The sequence below is a fragment of the Malania oleifera genome, chromosome 4 (genome assembly GCF_029873635.1).
Source record: "Malania oleifera isolate guangnan ecotype guangnan chromosome 4, ASM2987363v1, whole genome shotgun sequence".
NCBI classification, from domain to species: Eukaryota; Viridiplantae; Streptophyta; class Magnoliopsida; order Santalales; family Ximeniaceae; genus Malania; species Malania oleifera.
This window is the reverse complement of record NC_080420.1, coordinates 97,362,944-97,386,902: the sequence shown is the minus strand read 5'-3', so window position 1 is coordinate 97,386,902 and position 23,959 is coordinate 97,362,944. Positions and strand designations below refer to the sequence as shown.

The window sequence follows — 23,959 nt, the reverse complement described above, 5'->3', positions numbered from 1 at the left end:
ACTACCATTTTTAACAACCACTGCCATCATCTAGTATCAGTGGTTCTCATCCCAACAATCTACAGATCAACACCAATCTCACCCACTGATTTGTCAGGCAAAACCCTAGAGCCTCTATCATCTCAACCACAGCCTGCTGCCTTCAACTAAGATTTTGCAATACTACCCTTCAATCCAAACCCTCTATCATAGTTTAATCCCACAATAAAAGAGTAAGCAAAAAAAACACATTGTGCAAGTGACTAAAAAGAAGATACAAAAGGGGAAAAATAGAGTGATGCTGCAAGGAAATGGGAAAGAAGAAGTTGAAACCAGTAGTGTGTGTGTGTGTGTGCCGCTATATTCGCTCCCAAGGCCAGTCACTACAACCATAACCATCATCAAACCTTTAGGGTCTCAATCATCAAGAAAATGCTTGCATTGGACAACCTTCATTCCTGTTTTGATGATCAACGCTAACCTCATATGATATATAGTTTGCCTGTGGATGAAGGTTTGGCATATGATACATCAATGTGAACCCTAGTCTCCACTCATTCCCTGTTTTAAGAAACATATCATTGACATAGATGCATTTTTCCTTGTCAACAACCATTCCCACCACTCATTGATTCAACCACTCGCCTATTGATGAAGCCGTCACTGCATCACCTCTGTTTGCAGACAAGTAAGGATCTCATCAATTGAAGAAAAGGCTTTTAAACTCATCAAACCAACCATGTTAAACCTAACATCTCTCTTAAACTGGACCAAACCAAACCAAAACAATTAAGTACTATTGAGATTGAAGAATCACCACAGAAAAATAGTGGATGCCTCAAAATTAGAACCCAAACCTCAACAAGTTGAAATTCATCATTCCATTCACCAGTTATACATCCAATGGCTTTTTCATCAAACAATAATACATCAATGTCTCCTTCTAGCTTGGTCACGAACTGTGTTCTGCATCCTTCTGATTTTTAAAAGTTGAGGTCATATTCTTTCTAGTTGTAGGAGAATAATACAATATCCAAACAAGAGCAATTTTCCTTTTCTAATATTTATTGTGTTTTCTATCAAAAGAAAATTTATTGGGTTTTCGTTTGTTTTATTTAGGGTCTTTTTGTTTAAGGTCATATCTTTGAGATTCTATGACATTATTATTTAGGAAGCAAGATTCTAGGTTTATTATTTAGGAAACTAGTATTTTAATTTATTAAGATTTGTTAAATTAGCTTTCTTATCTTCCAAGCACTGTAAGCCTATAAAAATGGGCGTTGTCCTGCATCACATGGCTTGCCACTTCTTTGCAATAATCTTGCATGGAATGCCAGCATTTGACAAACCTCTGAACCTTCGCAAGTTTTAGGCCTATAATTGGAAGATAATTGTGCATGACTTCCTCTAAAAGATTGACCCCAACCTCATATGATTCAGGCCAATTTTCTTCACCAAATCCGTAATCTGGTCCACCTGCAAAAGTTCATGCCCATTTCCTTACCTAGGGCTATAACCAGTTTTGACTCAATTCAGCCCCTTTTTCTTTTTTTTCTTTTTTTCTTTTTTTGAGATAAAAAAATGGTTTCAGAATTTACAAAAAGGAAAAGAAGAAATCCTTCTTAACAAAATTTAAAGGGAAAAAAAAGTGGAAAAGAAAAAGAAAAAAAAAACCATCAATCAAACCAACTAGGATAGCTAATCCAATAGGATGTCAAAGAATCTCACTCATTTATAGCACCTAGAACCAACACACGAGGCTAAGTAATGAATCTTATCCCATTGCAAAGAAGTATTCAGCTTCTTCCCAAGAAATATGTATGCATTACATTCCAACCATAAACCCCACAGCACTGCAAAAAATAAATGCATATCTCCATAATGCCACAACATCCTTGTTTCTACCAAAACTAGAAAAACTGATGACCAACAAATTCTCCACCATGTCTGGGCAAACCCAACTTTATCCCAATAAGCCACAACTTTATCCCAATAAGCCAAAAATCTTGTTCCATATTTTCCAAGAAAAATTGTAGTGCGAAAACAAATGAGAAGCTGTTTCTCAATTGTCAAAGCATCAAACGCACACATTTGGAGAAAGTGCCTTTTAATTTCTCCTACTCTGCAACATATTGTTGGTGCTATGTCTATTAAGCACAACCAACCAAATAGAGGAATTAACTTTTGAGGTAATTTTGGCGTTCCAAATTATTTTATGAAGTTGAAATGGGAAATTAGCACTGGTCAAAAGATCACAAAAAGATTTACAAGCATAAACCTCTGAAGAATGTGTTGAGATATTGTGTTAAATGAAAGACCTAATCACCACAATAAGTCTCTCCTCTATTAATGATATATGTAAGTACACAGCCCTTAAGCTGGAGTATAGATATCATATGCTCCTAGCATGTTACAAATGAATTTGACATGAGCACCCCCCAAAGTTTTGGTAAACAAGTCTGCAAGCTCCAAATCAAACTTCACATAAGTGGTTGTAAGAAGCTGCTGCACAATTTCTCTTGAACAAAGTGTCAATCAACTTCAATGTGTTATGTTTGATGGAGGCAATATGAATAGTAGATTGATTATCATACATCAACTCCATAGACTGAAAATGTGGAAAACCCAATTCTTCTAATGTGTTCTTCAACCGAATATGTTCACATGTAGTGCTAGTCATGGCCATAAACTCTAATTCAACATTTGACCCAACACTTGACTTAGTGTCACGGTTCGACTATTTTTACACCGTTGTGAAGGGCCATGCGGTGCTAGCTAAAGCACTCTTGTTTAAGTAGCTAGCCTATCATTTACCAACATTCATTCACGAAACACTTTCATTAGCATTCAATCAAATGGCAACGGAAACAGTAAGCATTCATGAAAGTAGTGGCACGCAAGCAGTAAACATTGAATCTACGCAATTCATTAACAACACCTCCGTTGACATCGTGTGTTTAGCAAGGGAGGCAAGTAGGCTAAACATGTTGACAATGCTAGTGAGTTTTACAATGACTGATGAACACTCACCCTCCCCTAAAGAGCTTTCTAGGTCATTCCCACTCTAGCACTAGGAAACATCAAAGTGACCGAGGAGTCATACTACCTTATTTGGCATACAAAGACACACTACTAGCAGAAACCCTACACTAGTATTTACATGATGGAAACCCATCCCAAGCACACGAGACAAGCGGTCACAGGCAAGCATAATTCCCTGAACAAGCTTAGCTCGTGACATTCTCCCCCACTTATGCAGTTGACGTCCTCGTAAACTTTGGCGGTAGGTACACTTGAACTTTGTCCACGAACAATTGCATATATTCCGATGAAATCCAACTGATTTCATTGTCATCAAGGCATTTCCACTTCACTAGGGACTTCTGCCGCTTCTTCCTTGAGGATATGAACTTTTTGTCTACAAGGATCTCTTCAACTTCACGTTTGTTAGGTTGCACTATCTTCAACTCTACTCTATTGGACTAACTTCTGCTCAGGTCATTGGTGTTGGCGTTGAACGGCTTGAGGCAGTTGACATGAAACTGCAGTCTTCTCCCCTGATCTGTCCACTTCTTCATCTGCTTAGAAGCTTTCTCCAGATATGCTCGGGCAAACTCTGCATTCTGTCTCCATTCTCTAGTGAAGATGTACGCCCTGGGACTCTTTCTTCTGTACGGCTCGCCCACTGTGTGAGGTAACAGCGGCTGCTGGCCTGTAACAAGCTCAAAAGGGCTTTTATTGGTTGTTGAGCTCCTTTGGGCATTGCCACAGAACGGAGCCACATCAAGTAGTTGCACGCCATTCTTCTAGTTGTCATTGACAAAATGGCACAAGTACTCTTTCAGTAGCTCTCTGAATCACTTCTTCTATCCGTCTGTCTGTCAGTGATAACTCAAAGAGATGTCAATATGTGACCTGGATAGCCTGCAAAATTCTGTCAAGAAGTTGTCAGTGAACATTAAGTCTTGGTCACAAATAATAACTTGGGGAAAACCCCAATATCTCACAATAGTCACAAGGAACAATTGTGTCGTCTCCTCTGCCGAACAGTACTTTGGTGCGGCCTTGAAAGTACCATACTTCTTCCGCTCCCCCTTATCTTGTTGGCAAGTGAGACATGTTTTGGTATAATCAACCACATCATCCCATGTGTGCAGCCAATAATACCTCCTCAGTAGTCCTGTCATTGGAGTCATTCTCCGCAAATACCCCTCAACGAACTTCCTACAATATCTAGTAAGGCTAAGAAAGGAACACAACTCCTTCACTGTTGTGGGGATCTTCCGTTCTTGAATCATCCTTACCTTCTCCATACCCCTCCGGATATGACCTTATTCAACCACATGACCAAGGAATTTGTTGCTCCACTGAGCGAAAGAGAACTTCCCTTTCTTCACATACAAATTGTTTCCCCTCAGCCTATCAAACACCTTCCATAGATGCTCTTCATGTTTCTTCTGAAACAACACCAATGCTCCCAACGGTGCTTTGGAAGGGCGAACATGTCTCGCTTCCACTTCATCAAGCTGTTTCCCCAACTCTACTATCTCTGGAGGCGCCATCCGACATGTCCCTTTAGCAGGTGGTTTCACTCCTGATAACAACTCGATCTCTTGCTCCACAGTCTGTCATGAAGGCAAATTATGAGGCAGCTTATCCAACAACACCTCCTTGTACTCATCCAACACCGCTTGGATGGTCGTCGGCTCCAACTCTTGGCCTACTTCTTTGTTTACCACCACCGTGGCTAGACGTGTCTACTTACCTTGACCCAATCCCTCATTGAGTTGTATGGTTGAAAGGGACTTCTTGTCGTCTCCTTTCATTGCAACGATTTGCACCAGGCACGAGTGATCTCCCATCAAACATAGGGAACCAGCCGAAGGCATCAGCACTGCCCTCGTCCCCCTTAGGAACTCCATTCCTAGAATGACTGGAAAGTCATCCAATGGCACCACTTTGAAATTCGCATGACCTTCCCACTGTCCAAGCTTCACAGTCACTTGCTTGGCTACTCCCAGAGTAGGCTGGGCTACAGAGTTAACTGCTTTCATGCGTCCTGTATCCTTCTCTAAGAATAAGTTGAGTCTCCATGCTTCCAACTGCGAAACAAAATTATGAGTGGCCCCTGTATCCACCATAGCGCGGGTACTCTTCCCATTTATCCTCAAGTCCACAAACATTAACCCTTTTGCTCGTGTAACTTTTGGTGCTTTTGCCTGCTTTTCCAATGCACTCACCAGTCGCACTGAACCCACCCTCAGGGCATCATCCTCTTCCTCCTCGCTTTCCACCACTTTTCTCGAAATGGAAGCTTGTAAGGCATTGAGTAATCCCTTGTGTTGACACTCACTCACTCTATGAGATCCACCACACAAGTAGCACGAAATTTTACTCTTCCCCTTTCCATTGGGTGTGTTGAACCCTGAAGACGACAAAGCTTCCTTTAAGGTTAATGATTTAGAGTCGGCTCCCCCACTCTTGGATTTGCTTTTCTTAAAAGACTTTCCACTGTTTCCCTCTCCGCCAAACTGTTTTGACGAAGCGGTATCATCATCAGCGTAGTCAGTCAAGCATTCTGCAACAGCTCGTGCAGTTGACAAGTCTTGAACCCTTTACCTATGAAGTTCTATTCTTGCCCATTGTTTCATCCCCTCTAGAAAATAGAACAACTTGTCATTCTCCGAGATATCCCGAATATCCAATATCAAAGCAGAAAATTGTTTCACATATTCCCTAATCGACCCTGTATGCTTGAGATCTCTCAATTTTCTCCTTGCATTATACTCAAAATTCTCAAGAAAGAATTGGGCCTTGAGCTCTCTCTTCAAGTCTGCCCAACTATCGATTACACAGCTTCCATTTTCAATTTCTCTGTACTTGGTATGCCACCACAGTTTGGCATCACCAACCAAGTACATTGTCGCAGTATCCACCTTTGTCTGTTCTGAGACCATCCTCACAGCGCGAAAGTACTGCTCCACATCAAATAAGAAGTTCTCTAACTCCTTGGCATCTCGAGCACCCCCATACATCCTGGGTTCTAGTACCTTGGTCTTGCTAACTCCCAGAGTGTTGGAGTTTCCCATAGCAAGAATCATTAGATTCACCTTTGCATCCAAATCAGCCATCTGCGACTGCAAAGTTTCACCTGTATGGCGAAAGTCCTCTGACATGTCGCCTATCAAACCTGCTTGATGTTTTTGTGATCCCATCACTTCATCAACAAGTTCTCTCATCTGGGCCACCTCCGCGGCCGCAATATTGGTTATTTCCTCAACCTTTGCTTCTAACACGCTGATCCTCTCAACATTATTTGGTGCCATGGTTACTTACCAAAGCTTTCCAAATCCCACAGCAAAGGTAATCGAATTCACACAGCAACTCAACCTTGGGCTATGATACCAAGTGTAACGGTCTGACTTTTTTCACACCGTTGTGAAGGGCCGTGCAGCACTAGCTAAAGCACTCTTGTTTAAGTAGCCAGCCTATCGTTTACCAACATTCATCCACGAAACACTTTCATTAGCATTTAATCAAATGGCGGAAACAGTAAGCATTCATGAAAGCAGTGGCACGCAAGTAGTAAACATTGAATCTACGCAATTCATTAACAACACCTCCGTTGACATCGTGTGTTTAGCGAGGGAGGCAAGTAGGCTGAACATGTTGACAATAGCTAGTGAGTTTTACAATGACTGATAAACACTCACCCTCCCCTAAAGAGCTTTCTAGGCCATTCCCACTCTAGCACTAGGAAACATCAAAGTGACCGAGGAGTCGTATTGCCTTATTTGGCACACAAAGACACTACTAGCAGAAAATAACCCTACACTAGTATTTACATGATGGAAACCCATCCCAAGCACACGAGACAAGCGGTCACAGGCAAGCATAATGCCCTGAACAAGCTTAGCTCGTGACACTTAGCCACCACAATTTGTTTCTTACTCTTCCAATAAACCAAATTTCCACCAATAGAAATATAGTACCTAGTTGTGGATCTTTTGTCGGAAGGTGACCCAGCCCAATCTGTATTTATATGTCCCTGAATGTGATCCCGATCTTGAAATAAGAGACCTCTTCTAGATGCATCTTGGAGATATCTCAAGATGCAAATCACTACATTCTGGTGACTTGTTCTTGAAGACTCCAGAAAATGATTTATGACACTTATTGCGAAAAACATCCGTTTTAACTTTCTAACAAGTCTCTTGTACCGTTTAGGGTTAGGACAATAAATCACCCAAGTTTAGCACTAAAGTTAAGATCCATGGGTGATCTACAAGTTTGGACTTTGGTTGCTAACAACCTAATCTCATCCAAAAAGATCAAAAACATACTTCCTTTGGTACAAAACAGATCCTATACGAGGTCTTGATACTTCTACGTCTAAGAAGTACTTCAATGATCCAAGTCTTTGGTATGAAAAATGTCAATTTTGGTATGAATGAATCAATTGTATATTCAAATGTGTATTCTTTACATACTCGGGTCCCTATTTAACATGTACATAGAGAATAAAATATGGAAAAACAGAAGAGGACACAACTAGCAGTTGAGATGTGTAGTTTAGTTTCGGTGGGGGGTCTCAATTTATAGCCTCTGGCTTGTGGCAAGATCTCATGGTAGGTGGTTGTGGCTCACCCACCATGGTAGGTGGCCGTCATTCACACTGTAGGGATTTCTACTTTATTTACATCATAAACAAATTCTGCCAACATACAGCGCATGTAGCTGTCAATTCTGCTAACATCCCCCCTCAAATTGATGTTGGGCGATTGAGAAGCATCAATTTGGCAAGTAGGAACTAATGGCGAGGACGAGAAAGAGCCTTGGTGAAAACATCAGCTGTTTGGTTTTCAGTGGAAATGTGTGAAAGAGTAATCTCCTAACGAGCAAAGGCTTCACGAATGGAATGACAATCCACCTCAATATGTTGGGTGCATTCATGAAAAACGGGATTGGCAGCAATTTGAGTAGCACTTGTATTATCAGCATGAAGAGGAGTAGGAGTAAGTTGCGGAACACAAAGTTCTCCTAACAACCCTTGAAGCCATAAGATTTCAGAACAGGCAGACGACATAGCCCGATATTCAGACTCAGTGGATGACTTCGAGACAAAAGGTTGCTTCTTTCTCTTCCAATAAATGAGGGCATCGCCAAAGAACATACGCCAACCAGTAACAAAACAATGAGTATTCGCACATCTAGCCCAGTCGGCATCTCTAAAACCCATCAACTGTAAAGAATTCCCTGAAGAGAAGAACAAGCCACGACCAGATGTCCCTTTGAGATATCGAAGAAGACGATGGACAGCAGCCAAATGTGATTGGCACGGAACCTGCATAAACTGACTGACTTGCTGAACAGCAAACGAGATATCAGGTCGAGTAATGGTCAAATAATTTAAACTACCCACCAGCTGCCGATACATCGAAGGATCAGATAAGGGATCATCATCCGTCTAATGCATCTATTAATTGACCTCCATTGGTGTAAGAGCCGAATTACAGTCTTGAAGGCCGGCTAATGAAAGAAGTTCTTGGGTATACTTATGCTGATGTAAGAGTGTACCATTCGGACAATGTTGAACCTCAAGTCCAAGAAAATACTGCAGTGGACCTAGATCTTTCATATGAAACGAAAATTAGAGATGCAATAAGAGATACTCAATTTGGTTTCCTTTTTTGGATACTTCGGAATGATAGTGCTAAAGAGTACTTCAGTTTCCAATTTACCACTTGTATGAATTAGTTTGGTTTTGTTCAACATTCATCCTATGCCTATTTTGTTGTGGAGTATAGGCATAGGATGAAAAATAGGCATAGGATGAATGTTGAACAAAACCAAACTAATTCATACAAGTGGTAAATTGGAAATTGTAGTACTCTTAGCGCTATCATTCCGAAGTATCCAAAAAAGGAAACCAAAATGAGTATCTATATCAGGAAAAAAGGCACCAAAGACACGAAATAGATCAGGACAATCATCTATTAAATAGAGCCAAGTCATCCTTGGATAATTATCAACAAAAAGTATTGAAAACCCAACTTGGACACAATTTGACTAGGAACTCAAACATCAAAATGGATTAACAAGAAAGTTCTTGCTGCCCATTTATTGACTTGGAAGCAAAAGGAACATGATAATACTTTCCCAATTAACAAGACTCACACTCTAAACACGGGACTCAAAGTAGGAACTAGCTGTTTTAAATTTTCCAACAAAGGATGGCCTAGGTGATAATGGATTTAGAGTGGCGTGACAGAAGTATTGAAGGCAATAAAAGAAGATAGTGGCTCAAAGTGGTATTTTATTATTAGTGGTTCAAAGGGGATAGCAATTAGGGTTTAGGTTTCAAAATCATGTCTGATACCATGTTGAATAATTGGGTAAAATGGAAGACCTAACTTCAATGATAGGTCTCTTCCTCTATTTATAATATATGCCAAGTACAATTCCAATGACCATAATGACCTTACTAACTCACACTTATTAGTAACAAAACTCTAACAAATAGTAATAATGCTAAATGACTGAATAACTATTGACAGTTACAAAACAATTTAGTGACTTTATAATCTTACTAACAGACATGAGAAAAAAGGGGGATTTAGGAATGTACAAAACAAAAGAAAGAGAGGTAGAGGGAGTAGGATTCCCTATTCCTATTCCCTTAAATGTAGCGGTGGGCCCATTAAGAGTAACTCAAGGTAGATTTTTGGAAATTTTAGAGGGCAGAAAAGAAGTTGGTTACACCTGTCATATGGTCATTGGTGGCACAAGCAATAACCCAAAGACTATTGGAGAGATACTAGATGGCATGCAGGCTGTATGATTGCCCTTCTGAGCAAAAGATGCAATGTGATGAGATGCTTCTTGGGATGCTTAATACAACATGAACCTTGAATACTCCTCCGAGACAGTTGTAATGCAATGCCTGAACTGGCTGACGAGGGAAACATACTTTTGGGATTTGAGTACTCCATCCAAACACACACAACTCGATATGGAAGCAAATCAGAAATACACAGTGGACAACATATTTATCGGTTCATGGACCCAAACTGCGCACACGCAACTTTCAACAACTAGAGCAAATCACAAGAACACAACGAACAAGATAAACAACTGAATGAACCACAAACACTGCAAATACCATGCTCCAATGAACTCAATAAACATTGACAAACAGTTTTTCAGGTAGTACTGAACAATCATTCCTGGAGTGCCACACGTGAGCAACTAAAAAGGTTAGATCTTTGGACAAAAAACTATCACCAAAAAACTCAACATTGTTTTCATAGTGGGCTTCGAACAGTGCAGGAGCGATTCAGGCCAGCAACATGCCTTCAAGAAGCTTCACACACCAGCACGTGGGGTCAGCCCTGCCTGCCTTTGACTGGCACGCGAGGGTGCATGGGAGCAGCTCTTGCAATGGGATTTCGGTGGTGGTCTGATTGGTAGTATCTGTGGGTGGCTATGGTGTTGGTTTTGCCAAAATCTAAAGGGGTTTATATGTTCCTGAACCGGCTGTGTTGTCCAGGGGGTTTCCGACTGCTGTGGCTTCTGGCAGCTGCTGGCTGGTTTTCAGGCCTATGGTGATGCTGGAAATTCTCCTGTAATGGTGGACTTGCAGCGGATTTAGGGTTTTAGGCTGCAGTTTGATGGTGGGTGTGGCAATTAGGGTTTAGGTCTCAGATTCATGATCTAATACCACGTTGAAGAATTGAGTAGATTAGAAGACCTAATTACAATGATAGGTTTCTCCCTCTATTTATAATATATGCCAAGCAAGGTCTTAAATTTCAATTTCGACTAAAATTTCAAAGCTCCAAGACTACGGAAGTTTTGATTTCAATATCAATTTCAATTTTCATTTGGAAATTAGTAATAAAGCATGGAATTCTTTTATGAAACTTTAAAAATGGTTAAAGGGTGATGGAAATAGAAATAGAATGCCTTTCGATATAGAGGGTGATGGAAAGCGCAAATTTCGACACTTTCCTGAAAATTTAAGACCATGATGCCAAGTATGTTGCAATGACCGCATTACGCTTATGCACTAACTCACGCTTACTAACACAAGATTAACTCACATTAGTGACGCTAAATAATTACAGCAACTAGTAATACATTTTTTATCTGGAATATTTAGACACAAGGATAGAGACAGGTTGATAAGAATGTAAGTTCCCTGACTAATCTTGACATGCATCACATGCTTTTCATGTCGACAGTTGTTCTCAATGGTCACTGTTCATAACTAAATTCTTCAATGTAATGCATGTTTCACTGTTTTATCTCACATCATTTTATAAAACTAAGCTGATTGCCCATTTGCAAATTTATTGATGCACCACAGTCCTTGGTAAAACTGAGGTTGCATTAGACTGTCACATCTTACATTAAAAATGCAGGACAACGATGATGATGATGACTGGTTTCCTTTAGACATAAACGAGGCACTTAAGGAGATGAGAAAGAGAAAAATTTTCGATGTATCAGACATGTATACAATTGCTGATGCCTGGGGTTGGACGTGGGAGAAGGAACTGAAGAATAAAGCTCCTCGAAGATGGTCTCAAGAATGGGAAGTTGAGTTGGCAATTAATATAATGCTGAAGGCATGCTTCCATATCTTGTGCTTACTTCTCCTATAAATGGTTCATTCCTTGTGTGATTTTTTCTTAATATTGTTGAGTCTGTCTTTTGCTTCGTTTCACCCATGAATATGGCTCCATGGAATTTTGTTGATTCTTCAAGAGTTGCTTTTGACTGGATCAATATTTATGGAGAAACTGGTAGATTAATAATAAATTATTGTTATTCCATTCGTTGTCTTGTTTTTCTTTTCCTAAAAGTTAAAAATTAATTAATTGTCCTTTTATCTACTGATGAATCTTAGGTTGTATGTTAGGAGGTGAATAGGAACAAAATGTTGATTGAAAGTTCTTGGTCATTGCCTGTAACCATGAGACATAGCCTGAATCCTGTATTATTTTTAATAAATACTAAAATGTTGAAGATGAGTTTATTGAGATCATTACTTATGAATAAATTTGCATGCAAAAGTACTTATCTTTTTAAACAGTAGTATGATATTTATAATTTTTTATTCTTGTACTCCTGTTTGCCCATTAATGCCCCTGTAATATTTTCTAGATTCAATTAAAAGTTCCCATTATTAAATTTATCTTCTATTCAAAATTAATGTTAGCTCCATACATCCATTTCTGTCTCTATTATGCGATCTTGAAATATCCATGGATGTCATTTTAAAATTTTGGCTCTAATGAACAAACCATAAGCATTATAAACTTTGTAATGTAAGATATCTCTTGTATCTTATAAGCATTAGGGATTTTTTTGTATCATTTTACATTTCTTAATGTTTCAGTATAATCATAATCCTCAAAAGATATTATTATTTGACTTTCCCTTGAAGTTGGATTTTTATCTTCACCAAAAATCAGACTGTCATCAGCTCCTTTTAACTGAACGAAAGATTGGTTGCATGTCAGGTTCTAGAATTGGGTGGGAAGCCAACTATTGAGGACTGCGCCATGATACTCCGTGCAGCTATCAGGGCTCCTCTCCCATCCAGCTTCTTAAGAATCCTGCAGACAGCACGTAGTCTTGGTTATGTCTTTGGGAGGTAAGAAAAAGTTTTTAGTTTAAAAATATATTGTAGGTACATTTATCAACTTTCCACCACAGCAAGTATAGTTGCAAGAAGTTTTATAGTTCCTGAAGAAAATCTTTAAAAAATGAATTGTTAAATCATTTTCTATTACATATATTCCCTTGCACTTCTGGAACCTCCATGAAAGAATTCAGTTACATATATTAAGGAACTTGGGAATCTTGCACTTCATAAATGCATATAGTGCATCCAATTTCTAACAGGCTCAAAATCATTTGGCGGGAACATGTTGATATTTTTTACGTAGGTGCATTAGCATTTAAAAAACATGGCAGCACAACTTAATTTTGGATGTGTTTGTTCCTGGACAGACCCCTCTATGAGGAAATTATCTCTCTCTGCCTTGATCTTGGGGAACTTGATGCAGCTGTTGCTATAGTTGCTGACATGGAAACTGCTGGAATTACAGTATCAGACCAAATTCTGGACACAGTGATTTCTGCTAAGCAGATTGGTGATGGTGCAGTTGATGGTACAACTTGATTGCTGCAGTTGCATACTTTCTTATTGTGCACTTATTCCTCCATATGCAGCTCACAGCTTGCAATTTTCTAACGCAATAGAGCTGAAATTGGTAGTTATGGTGCAAGTGTGTGGTTAATTAATGATGCCAATAATGACATTTTATCTATCTAATTTTCTTTTCATTTTCTTTCTTCTTCATTTTTATTGCTTTATTTCTTTCTTCTTCTTCTTTAATTGCAATTGTACCAATGCATTTACCTCAGTTAGTAGACCATGCAAGCTATTCTGATTGCCCTACTGCATGTAGATGAGATAAGCCACATCTGCAGCTCAAAGGATTTCTACAAAATTATGCTGCTGCTGACCAAGTTTTCATTTATTCATTTATTATTAATTTCCAATCGTTATGTACAGGATTCTAATTTATGGATTCTTCAGCAGTTTTTGTTTTAAGTACAAGGCTAACGTGTGTTGCACTATGTTGAGGTGTGACTTGAAAATGTGAGTCTGAACTGAAGAAGCCTCAACATGAGAAAGGCAAGCCCCTGTAGCTTGAAGATCAAGTTTTGTAGAAAGCACAGGTCAATCTATTCAAAGGAGATAAGTCAACCTATCAAAAGCTATAGGTTGTCTGATCCAGACAAGGAGCAAAGAGAATTTCTTGGCTAAGATTAGTTGACTGGTCCTAAGAGGCTGACTAACCGCTCTTGGGAAGACTGGCTTACTGTTGGGCAATAAGGTGAGTTTGATTTCACCTTGAAGCCTTTTTAGGCAGGTTTCTTAAACTACCGGACTTAGGTTACATTTAGTTTGCAAAATAGCTATCCACTGAAATAAGATGACATACAATAAAAAATTTAGTTATTAAAGTAATAATTATTTCTTGCATATTTCTTATTATTTCACCCAACATGCGTTAAGAAAGAAATAAACATTTCTATTTTAAAATTTGAGTAGTATTTCTTATTTACTCCTTACTATGAATTCATAAAATGTAAAATGGCACTGTCACTAGTGTGAAGGGAACTTGTCCCGAGGAAATATTCAACATAATGAAAACAGAATGCATGATGAATGGTATTGCATGTGGTCTTAATGCCAAGCATTTTGAGTTATGTGGGGTTGGGAATATAGTTACAATGTGTTGAATTGTCTTTAGAAAAATATTGTACTTAAAATAAGTATGCAATTAATGAGTGCACAATTAAATAAGTACTTATTGTGAGACATATTCTTAAAATAACTTTTTTAGAAAAAGAAAATAAGAAAAAATGCATTTACACTTTCTAAATACTGTTTGTTATAGATGCCCCCTTTAATTTTTAACCATGATGCTTATACCTCGATTTTCATGGTCATTAAAAACTTCTTCTATTAAAAAAATACAGTTAAAGCTTGATGGATTAGTGTCATGCATATAGCACATGGATGTCTATTACTTTTTTTAGAAAAAAAAAATTATCCTTGTAAGCTTAAAGAACATTGTTATTAATGCAAAAATGTCCATAAGGGGAAAAAAAGACAAGAAGTTATTTTTGGGGTAAGATGACAAAAAAAGTTCTTTTAAAATAACATATTAAAAACATAAAACAATTAATTAAATTATAAGAATTATAAAATTAATTCTTTAAATTAAAAATACACTATATTTGATTACAATTGTTTGATTTTTGCCATCAAGAAGTTTTGAATGAATTAGATGGATCAAAATTAAAATAAAAGAGTTTTAAAGTATTTTCAATATTTTAGTTAATAAATGTTAATTTTGTTAGCCTTTGATAGTTTAAGAAGTGTAAGTATCGTTTTTAAAAGTTTAAGGAGCTATTTGTAATGAATTGTATAGTTTAAAGGATGTAAGTGTTTTTTTTTTTTTCCAAAAAAAAACTTATTCTAAATCGACATTGTGGTCTATTTGTGTGAGAACATAGGTTTGGCAAAAAGATCGAGCCACAAGAAATCTCATGATCTTGATTTTGAGATACCAATTGCATGTCATGGCCCTAACAAATTGATTTTATGGCATGCTGTAATCAACACTACACACTTACCGCTTACAAAGAACGATGTTCAACCGTGTGGACTAGAAATTTTTGGTATGCGGGTACCTTTAGGCAGATATATGCACTAAATTGGGTCTACTAAGAATCTTCGCCAAAAAAATATAGTAACATTGCAATGACTAACTCTTAACACTTAAGTAATTCATTAGATATTTTACGCTTAATTTTTTATATTGTAAATCAATAATGCCTAGTTGGGAGATAACACGTGGGTATGTTTGGTTGCATGAATGCAATAGAAGGAATGCATAGTTCCAAAAAACAGGATGCGTTAATTATTAGACTAAAACTTAATTTTAATAATTTTATAGTGTATTTGACACCATAGATGCGGCAATTTGACTAAAGTAAATCATAATCCAGTATGGTGTAATCTTTCTTTTAATGAGTTCAGCTATCAATTAGAATTAAACATGTTTAGATGAGAAGTTGAACAGGGCATGGATGTAGAACTTATTAGCAAAGATGTTATAAAAGAACTCACTCATAAATGTTTACACTCTTGGTGTCATCATATTTGTAACTATGTACAAGATCTCACTTAGAAATCAATGAAGATTTGAGATTCAATGTTTATTATAAATTTCAATAAAAAACCATTATCTAAATCTTGTATGCTTCAATATAAGTTTTCATAATTAGACTATCTTGGACCTAAAATTAGTGTATCTTGCCTTTCATCACCAAGTTCATCAAGGATTCTACTACGCATTCCTTGGCAAAGTTAGGTTGGATAGTAGCATGCATCTATAAATTATCCATGAAAGGTTATAGATGCCTAGACAAGAGGCAAGCTCAATCCTACAACTCAAAGGCATTCCCAACAAAGTTAGTGATGCATAATTGATACTCCAAAGGCCAAATCAAATTCTACAAGCTTCTACAACTACTAAGCCTACCTTACTTTAAGCTTTAGTTGGAATACAAAATGACAAAACCTAGCCATAAAAAGTAATGTATCAACAACAAAAGGCTACCATAGATAAAGCTCCTTTTTCATTGGTCATCTAATATCTCCCTATATTTGTCATCTTGTAACACTTATAATTCTCATGATACCCATCATGTATTAGCACCCTTCCAAGTGTAGAGTGCAAAGCATTGTATGCATGTCAAAAAAGGGCCCAATGATATTTAAAAGGGCCAAGATAGGATCCTTCACAAATGCACACTTCCCATCAAAGGCATGTTGGGTTTCATACAACCAATCCCACCACTTGTTCATCTCAAATAGTTTTGTCAAAATGGAGGCAACCTTAGAGTAATAACAGATTACATGTAGGAATTAATTAAATAGAGTTCTTATCAACTTTAGAGATCAACTTCCACATACAAATACTCACATGCTCAACTACATGCTCCAAGAACTTGATGTGTTCTTATGCAAAGAAGCCCTTTATTTGATGCAAAGTTAGTTGCCCCTTAATTTGTGGAACAAAGCTTCAAATAATGCATATGCTCCTCCTTTGTGGAGCTATATTGTCACGTCCAAATTTTTTTGTGCGTGACTAATCGTAACTCCATCTAGAATAAATCAAAGGCCTTAGTCCTAGCAAAATTGTATTGGAACTCATCTTTAACTACAAACATAGGGCATGAAAAATATGCTCACATAGAACCCCTAAAAAAAAAAAAAACGAAAAGGCAAACCAAAATGAGGATCAACCTGACTACACAACCGCACACCAAGACAAGGCAAGCCAAACCCACCCAAGATCCAACCTAAATCTAAATCTAATATGCGTCACTCAAATACCCAACCATGCTCAACTTTAAATATAAGTCATAGATGTTATAAGTTATAAATGTTAAGTTTTGCTAGAAATTTTTCTTTTAGAGAAAACAACTTTTGGTTTCTTGAATCAATGCAAAGAAATTAAAAGTCAAAAATAATATGCCAAAAGAAAAATTAAATTAGCTTTAAAAAAAAAACACTGAGAAAATATTCTATAATACAATTAGGAAAGTAAAAAAAGATATATTTACTAAGCTTGTTGAGCTTTTTGGACAACGCCCTTAATAAAATTTATTTCCCCTATGCTCTCACTAGTCCTATTACAAATTTCTTGCACTAGTTGTATTATAACATCACAAAACAAGTGCGTTGGATCTTTGTGCTAACATTTAGGTTACATTTACTTAGCAGAATGCCGTGCCCAAGAGTATATTAGTCTTAGTAAATTAGTTATATATGAAATTATGTTGTTACTATAAAACAAATAATAATGTGAAATATTTTATGAGTTTATAATAAAGAATAGACAAGGAATAACTATTCCAAAATTTCATTATGAAGATGTCTATTCCTTTTCTTATTACATGTTGAATTAAACAATTAGCAATATATATAAGAAATAATGTTGGAGATGTGGCTCATATTTGGGTGGAATACATGTGTCGGGGAAGCATAGTGATGCAAAGAACAGGGAAGGAGGTTGCAGGAGGAAAATTGTCGACGATTGCATCGACAGCTTACTCTCGATGGTTAACCATCAATGATTTCAGTCGTCTGCAGGATTCAGCTCTCGGTATCTTTTTTATAACAGTTTTGTTCAGCGCAAGTTACAAATTTTGAATTGAGAGATCAGTTTATTGGGAGATTTTAGAGGATTTTTCTCTCGGGATTGCTACAGGAGTGTTTTAGATGTAGTCTAAGTCTTCTGTACGCATAGAATTAGTATATAAATTGTAACGCCCCGACCCTCTACGTGGGCCCAGAGTGCTACTAATCCATTCATTTTCCTGATAATCCACATTCTAATATCATTTATGCACGGAAAACATAACTATAATTTTCCAACAAATATAATATCAGAGTTTTCTAAATTTATCTATACACCATAATAAACCATGTTTCCATATGTATTCAACATATATACATATCCCCAAAAACATCCAGTATTCACAACCATTCCTTTTGTTGGCCTTACAAGGTTTAAAATCTAGTTATCTTGTTTTGATGCTAACAAACAAGTGGAACTTAACATATTTGTGTGAGTAATGTTATTTCAGTGCTCATATATGAGAAAGTAATGTCAAAGTGCTCACAAGGATCAAATGAAACTTGATTTAAAGATGATTTAAATAAAGCTTGAAGATTATGAGAGCATGCATATTAAAGTGAACTTTCTAAAAGCCTAAAGTACATTGAAAGCTTGAAGAAAAGATGTACTCAAAGCAAGGACATACATGCAAACTTCAAGAGTTGAAGGAATTTATAGAAGTTTTATATAAGTACTTTAAATCATTTTAATATGGATACATGAAGCTCTTAGGTTAACTTCTTGGACCTAGATACCTTTTAAAATACTTGAAAAATATTTTTATAAGGTCAAAAGATATTTCAAAAAGGTTAAAATTATTTTTAGAATGAAAAGCACCAAAAAGAGGTTTTGTTAAATGCTGTCATTTTTTATACATTCTCATTGAGGTGCATTTTTCTCCATCAAATACTCCTTATTTTAAAATGTGTTCGACATGAAAGTGTTAGGATTTTCTCTTACCTTTCTTTGACACCAAGAACACCTAATTTGGAGTTGTACAAAAAAAGTTATGACCAAAATACTGAAGCAGAGTCAAAGCTGTCAGTAAACTGAACACTGTTCACGGCGGAACTTCAAATGACTGAACAGCAGACAGAGCCACTTCAGATGACTGAAGTGTAACTTCAGACATCTGAATAATATCTTCAGTCGACTGAAGATTAAGTTTAGTCTTCTGAAGATTTTGCTAAAGGTTTTCTAAAGAGGCAGAACCACCTCAGACGACTGAACCCGAAAGTTCAAACGTCTAAACACTGTTAACGAACATATTTTTTAAAAGTTTTTAAATTCAAACTTATATTTCTTGTGCTCCAAACTTTCTATAAACTTGGGAAACACTCCAAGTCACTTGAGGAACACGAAATAGACTTGATTTCTCATTTATAAATAACCCCCCAAGGCTAAGGATTTTTGAACACCAAGAAAATACAGCAAACAAGCTTTCTTGCTCTCAAATCTCCCAATTCTCTCAAAGCTCTCTTATGCAATCAATTTCCAAGTTTCACTATAGAGATTTGTTGTGAATTTATCAAGAAAATTATGAACCTACTCTTAATTCTTTCAACCTAGAAAGAAGGCTTACGGTGATATCTTCTTGAACTTCATGTGTCCATATTGTGAATTTGATTGAAGTATATAGATTTAACTTGTACTAATCAGCTCTTTGTGAGAGCACTTATTGTACACATCTATTTTTTTGTATCTCTTGTAGATATTGACGGTTCAAGGTTATTTGGATCGTTGGCTAAGCAAGAGGATATCGCTTAGAGAGGCGGGCTTTAGCCTAATTGAAGGAGTGACCGAACGAGGGTACATCGTTTAGAGAGGCAGGCTCTAGCTTACTGAAGGAGTATGTAATCAGTGTTGTTCCGCCCGGTAAAGGAATTGATTTTAGTGAATCCTTTGGTGGTTTGCCAAAGGCGAGGACATAGGCTTGGTATAAGCCGAGACTCGTAAAAATTTCGGTCTCACTCTCTCTTTCCCTTACTCTTTATTTTTCAGCACATATAAATTGCGTGGATGATTTAAATTCCTAAATCATATATACTACGTATATTTGGAAATCAAGTAAACTAAAAGTCTAATTTTGATTTTGGATTGCGAAAATCGAAAGGGAGTACGTTAGTTAAACCATACTTTGCGGAAACCATAAGGGAGTACGTTACTTGGTTAACACCCAAAGATAAATTAACTAAGAATTTATTTGAATCTTGAATTTTGGGAAGAGTGTGAATGGTTTGTTGAATATTAAATTGAGAAACAAATTACATTCTCTACAAGGCTTACAAATTCGTATACGCAGGTCTGCAAACAAAATAACCATTTTGATTGGATATTGTGGTTGATTGGAAAAATTGATTGGTTTGGTTGATTGATGATTGATTACTTGATTGTTTAAATACTTTATTGGTATATGGTTGTGGATTGGATATTATTTTAAGTATTGGTTGTGTATTTGGTAAATCAACAAGAAGTCAAGAATACATTAAAAAGAAGTAAAAGAAATTTTTAAATTCAATTCACCCCCAGTCTTAGAACTACACCTTGGTTTTCACCTTTCTTATCAACCTTAAAACATAAGACATAAAATATAAAATATTAAAATTCTCAAAAATATCATTAAAATGTTTATACCCTTTTTCTTATATCTCTCAAAAATGGTATAAAACCTTGAGCTCTCTAAGCTCGATCTTGTGGAGGTCCTGAAAAAAATAAGTTCATATTCGGATAAGACACATCTCAATAAGGGAAGAAATAATATATTAAAACAGTGTGTGACTAACATAAGGTTTGTATATAACATTATTCATCATTTGTAAATCATTAACATAATTTCTGAAATCATTTTATGATCCTATTCAAACACATGCAAGGTATTTTACCCACGAGATTACCTAAGGATAGGAGTGATTACCTGCCCATACAAGTAGCACTCATTTGCTCTGATACATAGGCAACCCAAAGGTCACAACAGAAGCATACCAAAGTACTCACCTTACTCAGTAAACTTTCAAGTGATAGATTAATCTCGTACTCACACAATTCATACCAAAATTTTACCGGCAAAGGCTCCCAAGAATAGGGAAATCTACCCGCCCATATAAGTAGTTTCCCTCTGTCCTAGCACGTTATGCAGCCTACTGCTACACCTGATACAACTAGGGCACTCGCCTTACCCAGCAAGCCCTTGAGCGAAGAGTTTACCTCGCCCGAACATAACATGTTCTACTAGCACAAATACTGATAATACCATAAATCATTATTTTATTTGCCATTATTCTGCACTTCTCAACTGTTCATGTTTCCATCTTTTACTTTTCATTTCATTTCACTTTATGTGACTCTTTCCCATTTTACATTGTTTACATTTCACATTTCATTTCTATTTCATTCATTTCCATTTTTATTTCATTTCATTTCATACCCAGCATCTTTCAACTATTTTACCCAGTATCTTTCAGTTATTTTACCCAACATCTTTCAGCTGTTTTACCCAACATCTTTCAACTGTTTTACCCAGCATGTTTCAGCTATTTTACCTAACATCTTTCAGTTGTTTTACCCAATATTTTTTAATTGTTTTACCTAACATTTTTTAACTGTTTTACATGGTTGCATTAACACTCACATGCAACATACTTCATATAACATTTTCATACTTAGTTCATTTCTTGTATATGATACATCTCATACATATAACATATTTCCACACAGCATTCCTATTTACTCATATCACACTATTTAGTAGTAAAATTCATATATATTTTCAATAAAATAAGTCAACCCACATTTAACATTCACATACTAGAAAAAAAAAATACCTTTAATTTCTTACATAATTATTCTAAAAAATATTTCACTTTCATCAATTCAATTTCACATTTAAGTATCTAATAAAACAGCCCTAAGCTCAGAAAGCATAATTTAAAGGGTTGGCATTTTAAACCCAAACCGAAACATATACACTTATATATAATACAATTCATTTTTCATTAAATTCATAAAAATTCTGGTTTAATATGTATTTTTTCCCTTCCCTGGCTTCTAGAACTACGCCAATAGGGACCCCGAAAATATACCTACAACGCTCACCCGAGCCCTGAAATAAAAATTCTAGTTTTATTAAATTAACCCTAAATAAAATACTATTTTAATATTTCTTAGACCCATAAATTCTAAATCAATAATTATACCCTCAAATATAGTCAATTTACTTATTTTGGCAAATCTCACTCTCGCTTTGGAGTAGAGTTTAGAAAATCCCAATTGGAAATTTACTCGCACCAAAATAACGACAATCGAGATTAGGACCACATGGTGGTACCCGATCGTCGATTTAGCGATAGATTTAAAGAGAAATTGAGAAATTATAGAAAAGTTGTCTTATCCCAAGAATGGTGCTTACGCTGCTCCCATGACAAATCCGCTCTAATAGAAATGTCGGTGGTGGAGTTAGGAATCCAACAGCACCTTCTGTTTCCCGATCAGCTGCAAATCCATCGATAAATTGAGAGAGGGAGAGACGAAAACAGAGGGAGGCGTGAACAGAGAATTGAGGGGGGGTTCTCTCTAAATATCTCCTCAAGGATTCTTATCCTTTAGGAGGTTTACATATATATATATATATATATATATTATATTATATTATATTATAATATATCATTATATTATATTATATTATATCATTATATTATATTATATTATTTAATTAATAATAATAAATATTTAATTATTTTAATTAGTTAATTAATTTTTTAAAATTTTAATTTAATTTTAATTAATTTTTTTTTTTTGGATCACTACATTCTCCTCCTAAAAAGAAAATATTATATAATTTAATTAATAATAATAATATTTAATTATTTTAATTAGTTAATTAATTTTTTAAAATTTTAATTTTATTTTAATTTTTTTATTTTATTTATTTTTTTGGATCACTACATTCTCCCCTCCTAAAAATAATTTTGTCCTCGAAATTCGTTACCTAATCTTTCATTTCCATAATTTTACGATTTATTATACCTTATACCATTCAGTAAATATATCTCCCAAATAAATTTTTGCATCATCAATAATTAAATAAAATCATCATCATCTTAAACATAAATTCATACCTGCCCCCTTGGCTTTATCTGCCTCATCTAGGACCATCGTATAAACATGTGCTCATCCACCTCCGCCTAGTGGTATCTGCTGTTTCCCTCTGTCCTGGTTCTGTGCAAGTACAACTGGTAACAGTTCCCGACAATTTTTCTTGACATACCCTAGTTTACCGCACCTGAAACAGGTAGGAGTCCAAAACCAGCATTCTCCCCTATGCCTCTTGTTACATGTCTGGCATACGGGGTAAGACTGATTACCTTGCTGAGCAGAATAACCTTGAACTCCTGTCTCCTGCCTCAAGCCAACTGCATGTTTCCCTTTCTTTCCTAATCCCTAATTGCCCTTGGTCTAAAAACTGGATGGTACAGGCCTCTACTTCTGCTCTAAATAGGGGTGAGCATAATTCAGGAAAAATCGAATTAACCGACCAAAATTGGTCTGTTCGGTTCGATTAAAAAATTATGTTCGGTCGGTTCGGTTATGCTTTCCAACATTTCGGTGAATCGGGTTTGGTTCGGTGAATGGAGAATATTAATTCGGTTAACCGATTAACCGAATTAATAATTAATTAAATTTTAAATATAAATTAGTAAATTAAAATCTGGTTATTCATTATTCATTATTCATTATTCCGGTATTCCCTCTCCAGCAGTGCTCTCGCCTCTCAGAAGCCAAAACGCAGAAGGCCCTCACTGGCAGTGTGTCACTGCCTCTCTCTCGCTCACCTGAGCTCAGTTCTCCGCAGTCCACACCACCAGACTCCATCTTCACACGATGCCATCGTCTGTGTCCATCGTTGTCGCCATCGCCGGCCATCGTCACCAACACAGACTACTCAGTCACTGCTCTCTGAAGTCGGAAGGCCATCACTGAGTCACTGCCTCTCTCTCGCTCATCCGAGCTCACTGCTCCGCACCACCATCGCCATCGTCGTTGCCGTCCATCGTCACCAGCACACAAGCTCCCTCTCATTCTCATTTTTCTTCTCTCGCGCACATACCAGTTCACAGAGAAGTGAGAACCACCCCCGACTCCTCCTCATCGGCGTCAAGCTCGCCCAAGCCCAATCGTCTCCCTAACCACCTCTCCTCCGCATCAGT

General features: G+C 36.6%; 1 protein-coding gene across 2 annotated transcripts in view; it reads left to right on the top strand.

Moving 5' to 3' along the window:
* Positions 1–13,338, top strand: part of LOC131153115 (uncharacterized) — a 97,565-nt gene extending 84,227 nt beyond the window's left edge. For both annotated transcript variants that reach the window (XM_058105179.1, XM_058105178.1), the window contains exons 11-13: positions 11,403–11,609; positions 12,507–12,640; positions 13,000–13,338. In XM_058105179.1, the coding sequence (XP_057961162.1) occupies positions 11,403–11,609; positions 12,507–12,640; positions 13,000–13,171 (513 nt within the window). In that variant the 3' untranslated portion in view covers positions 13,172–13,338. The remainder of the gene's footprint in view (positions 1–11,402; positions 11,610–12,506; positions 12,641–12,999) is intronic.
* The last annotated feature ends 10,621 nt before the right edge of the window (positions 13,339–23,959 follow it).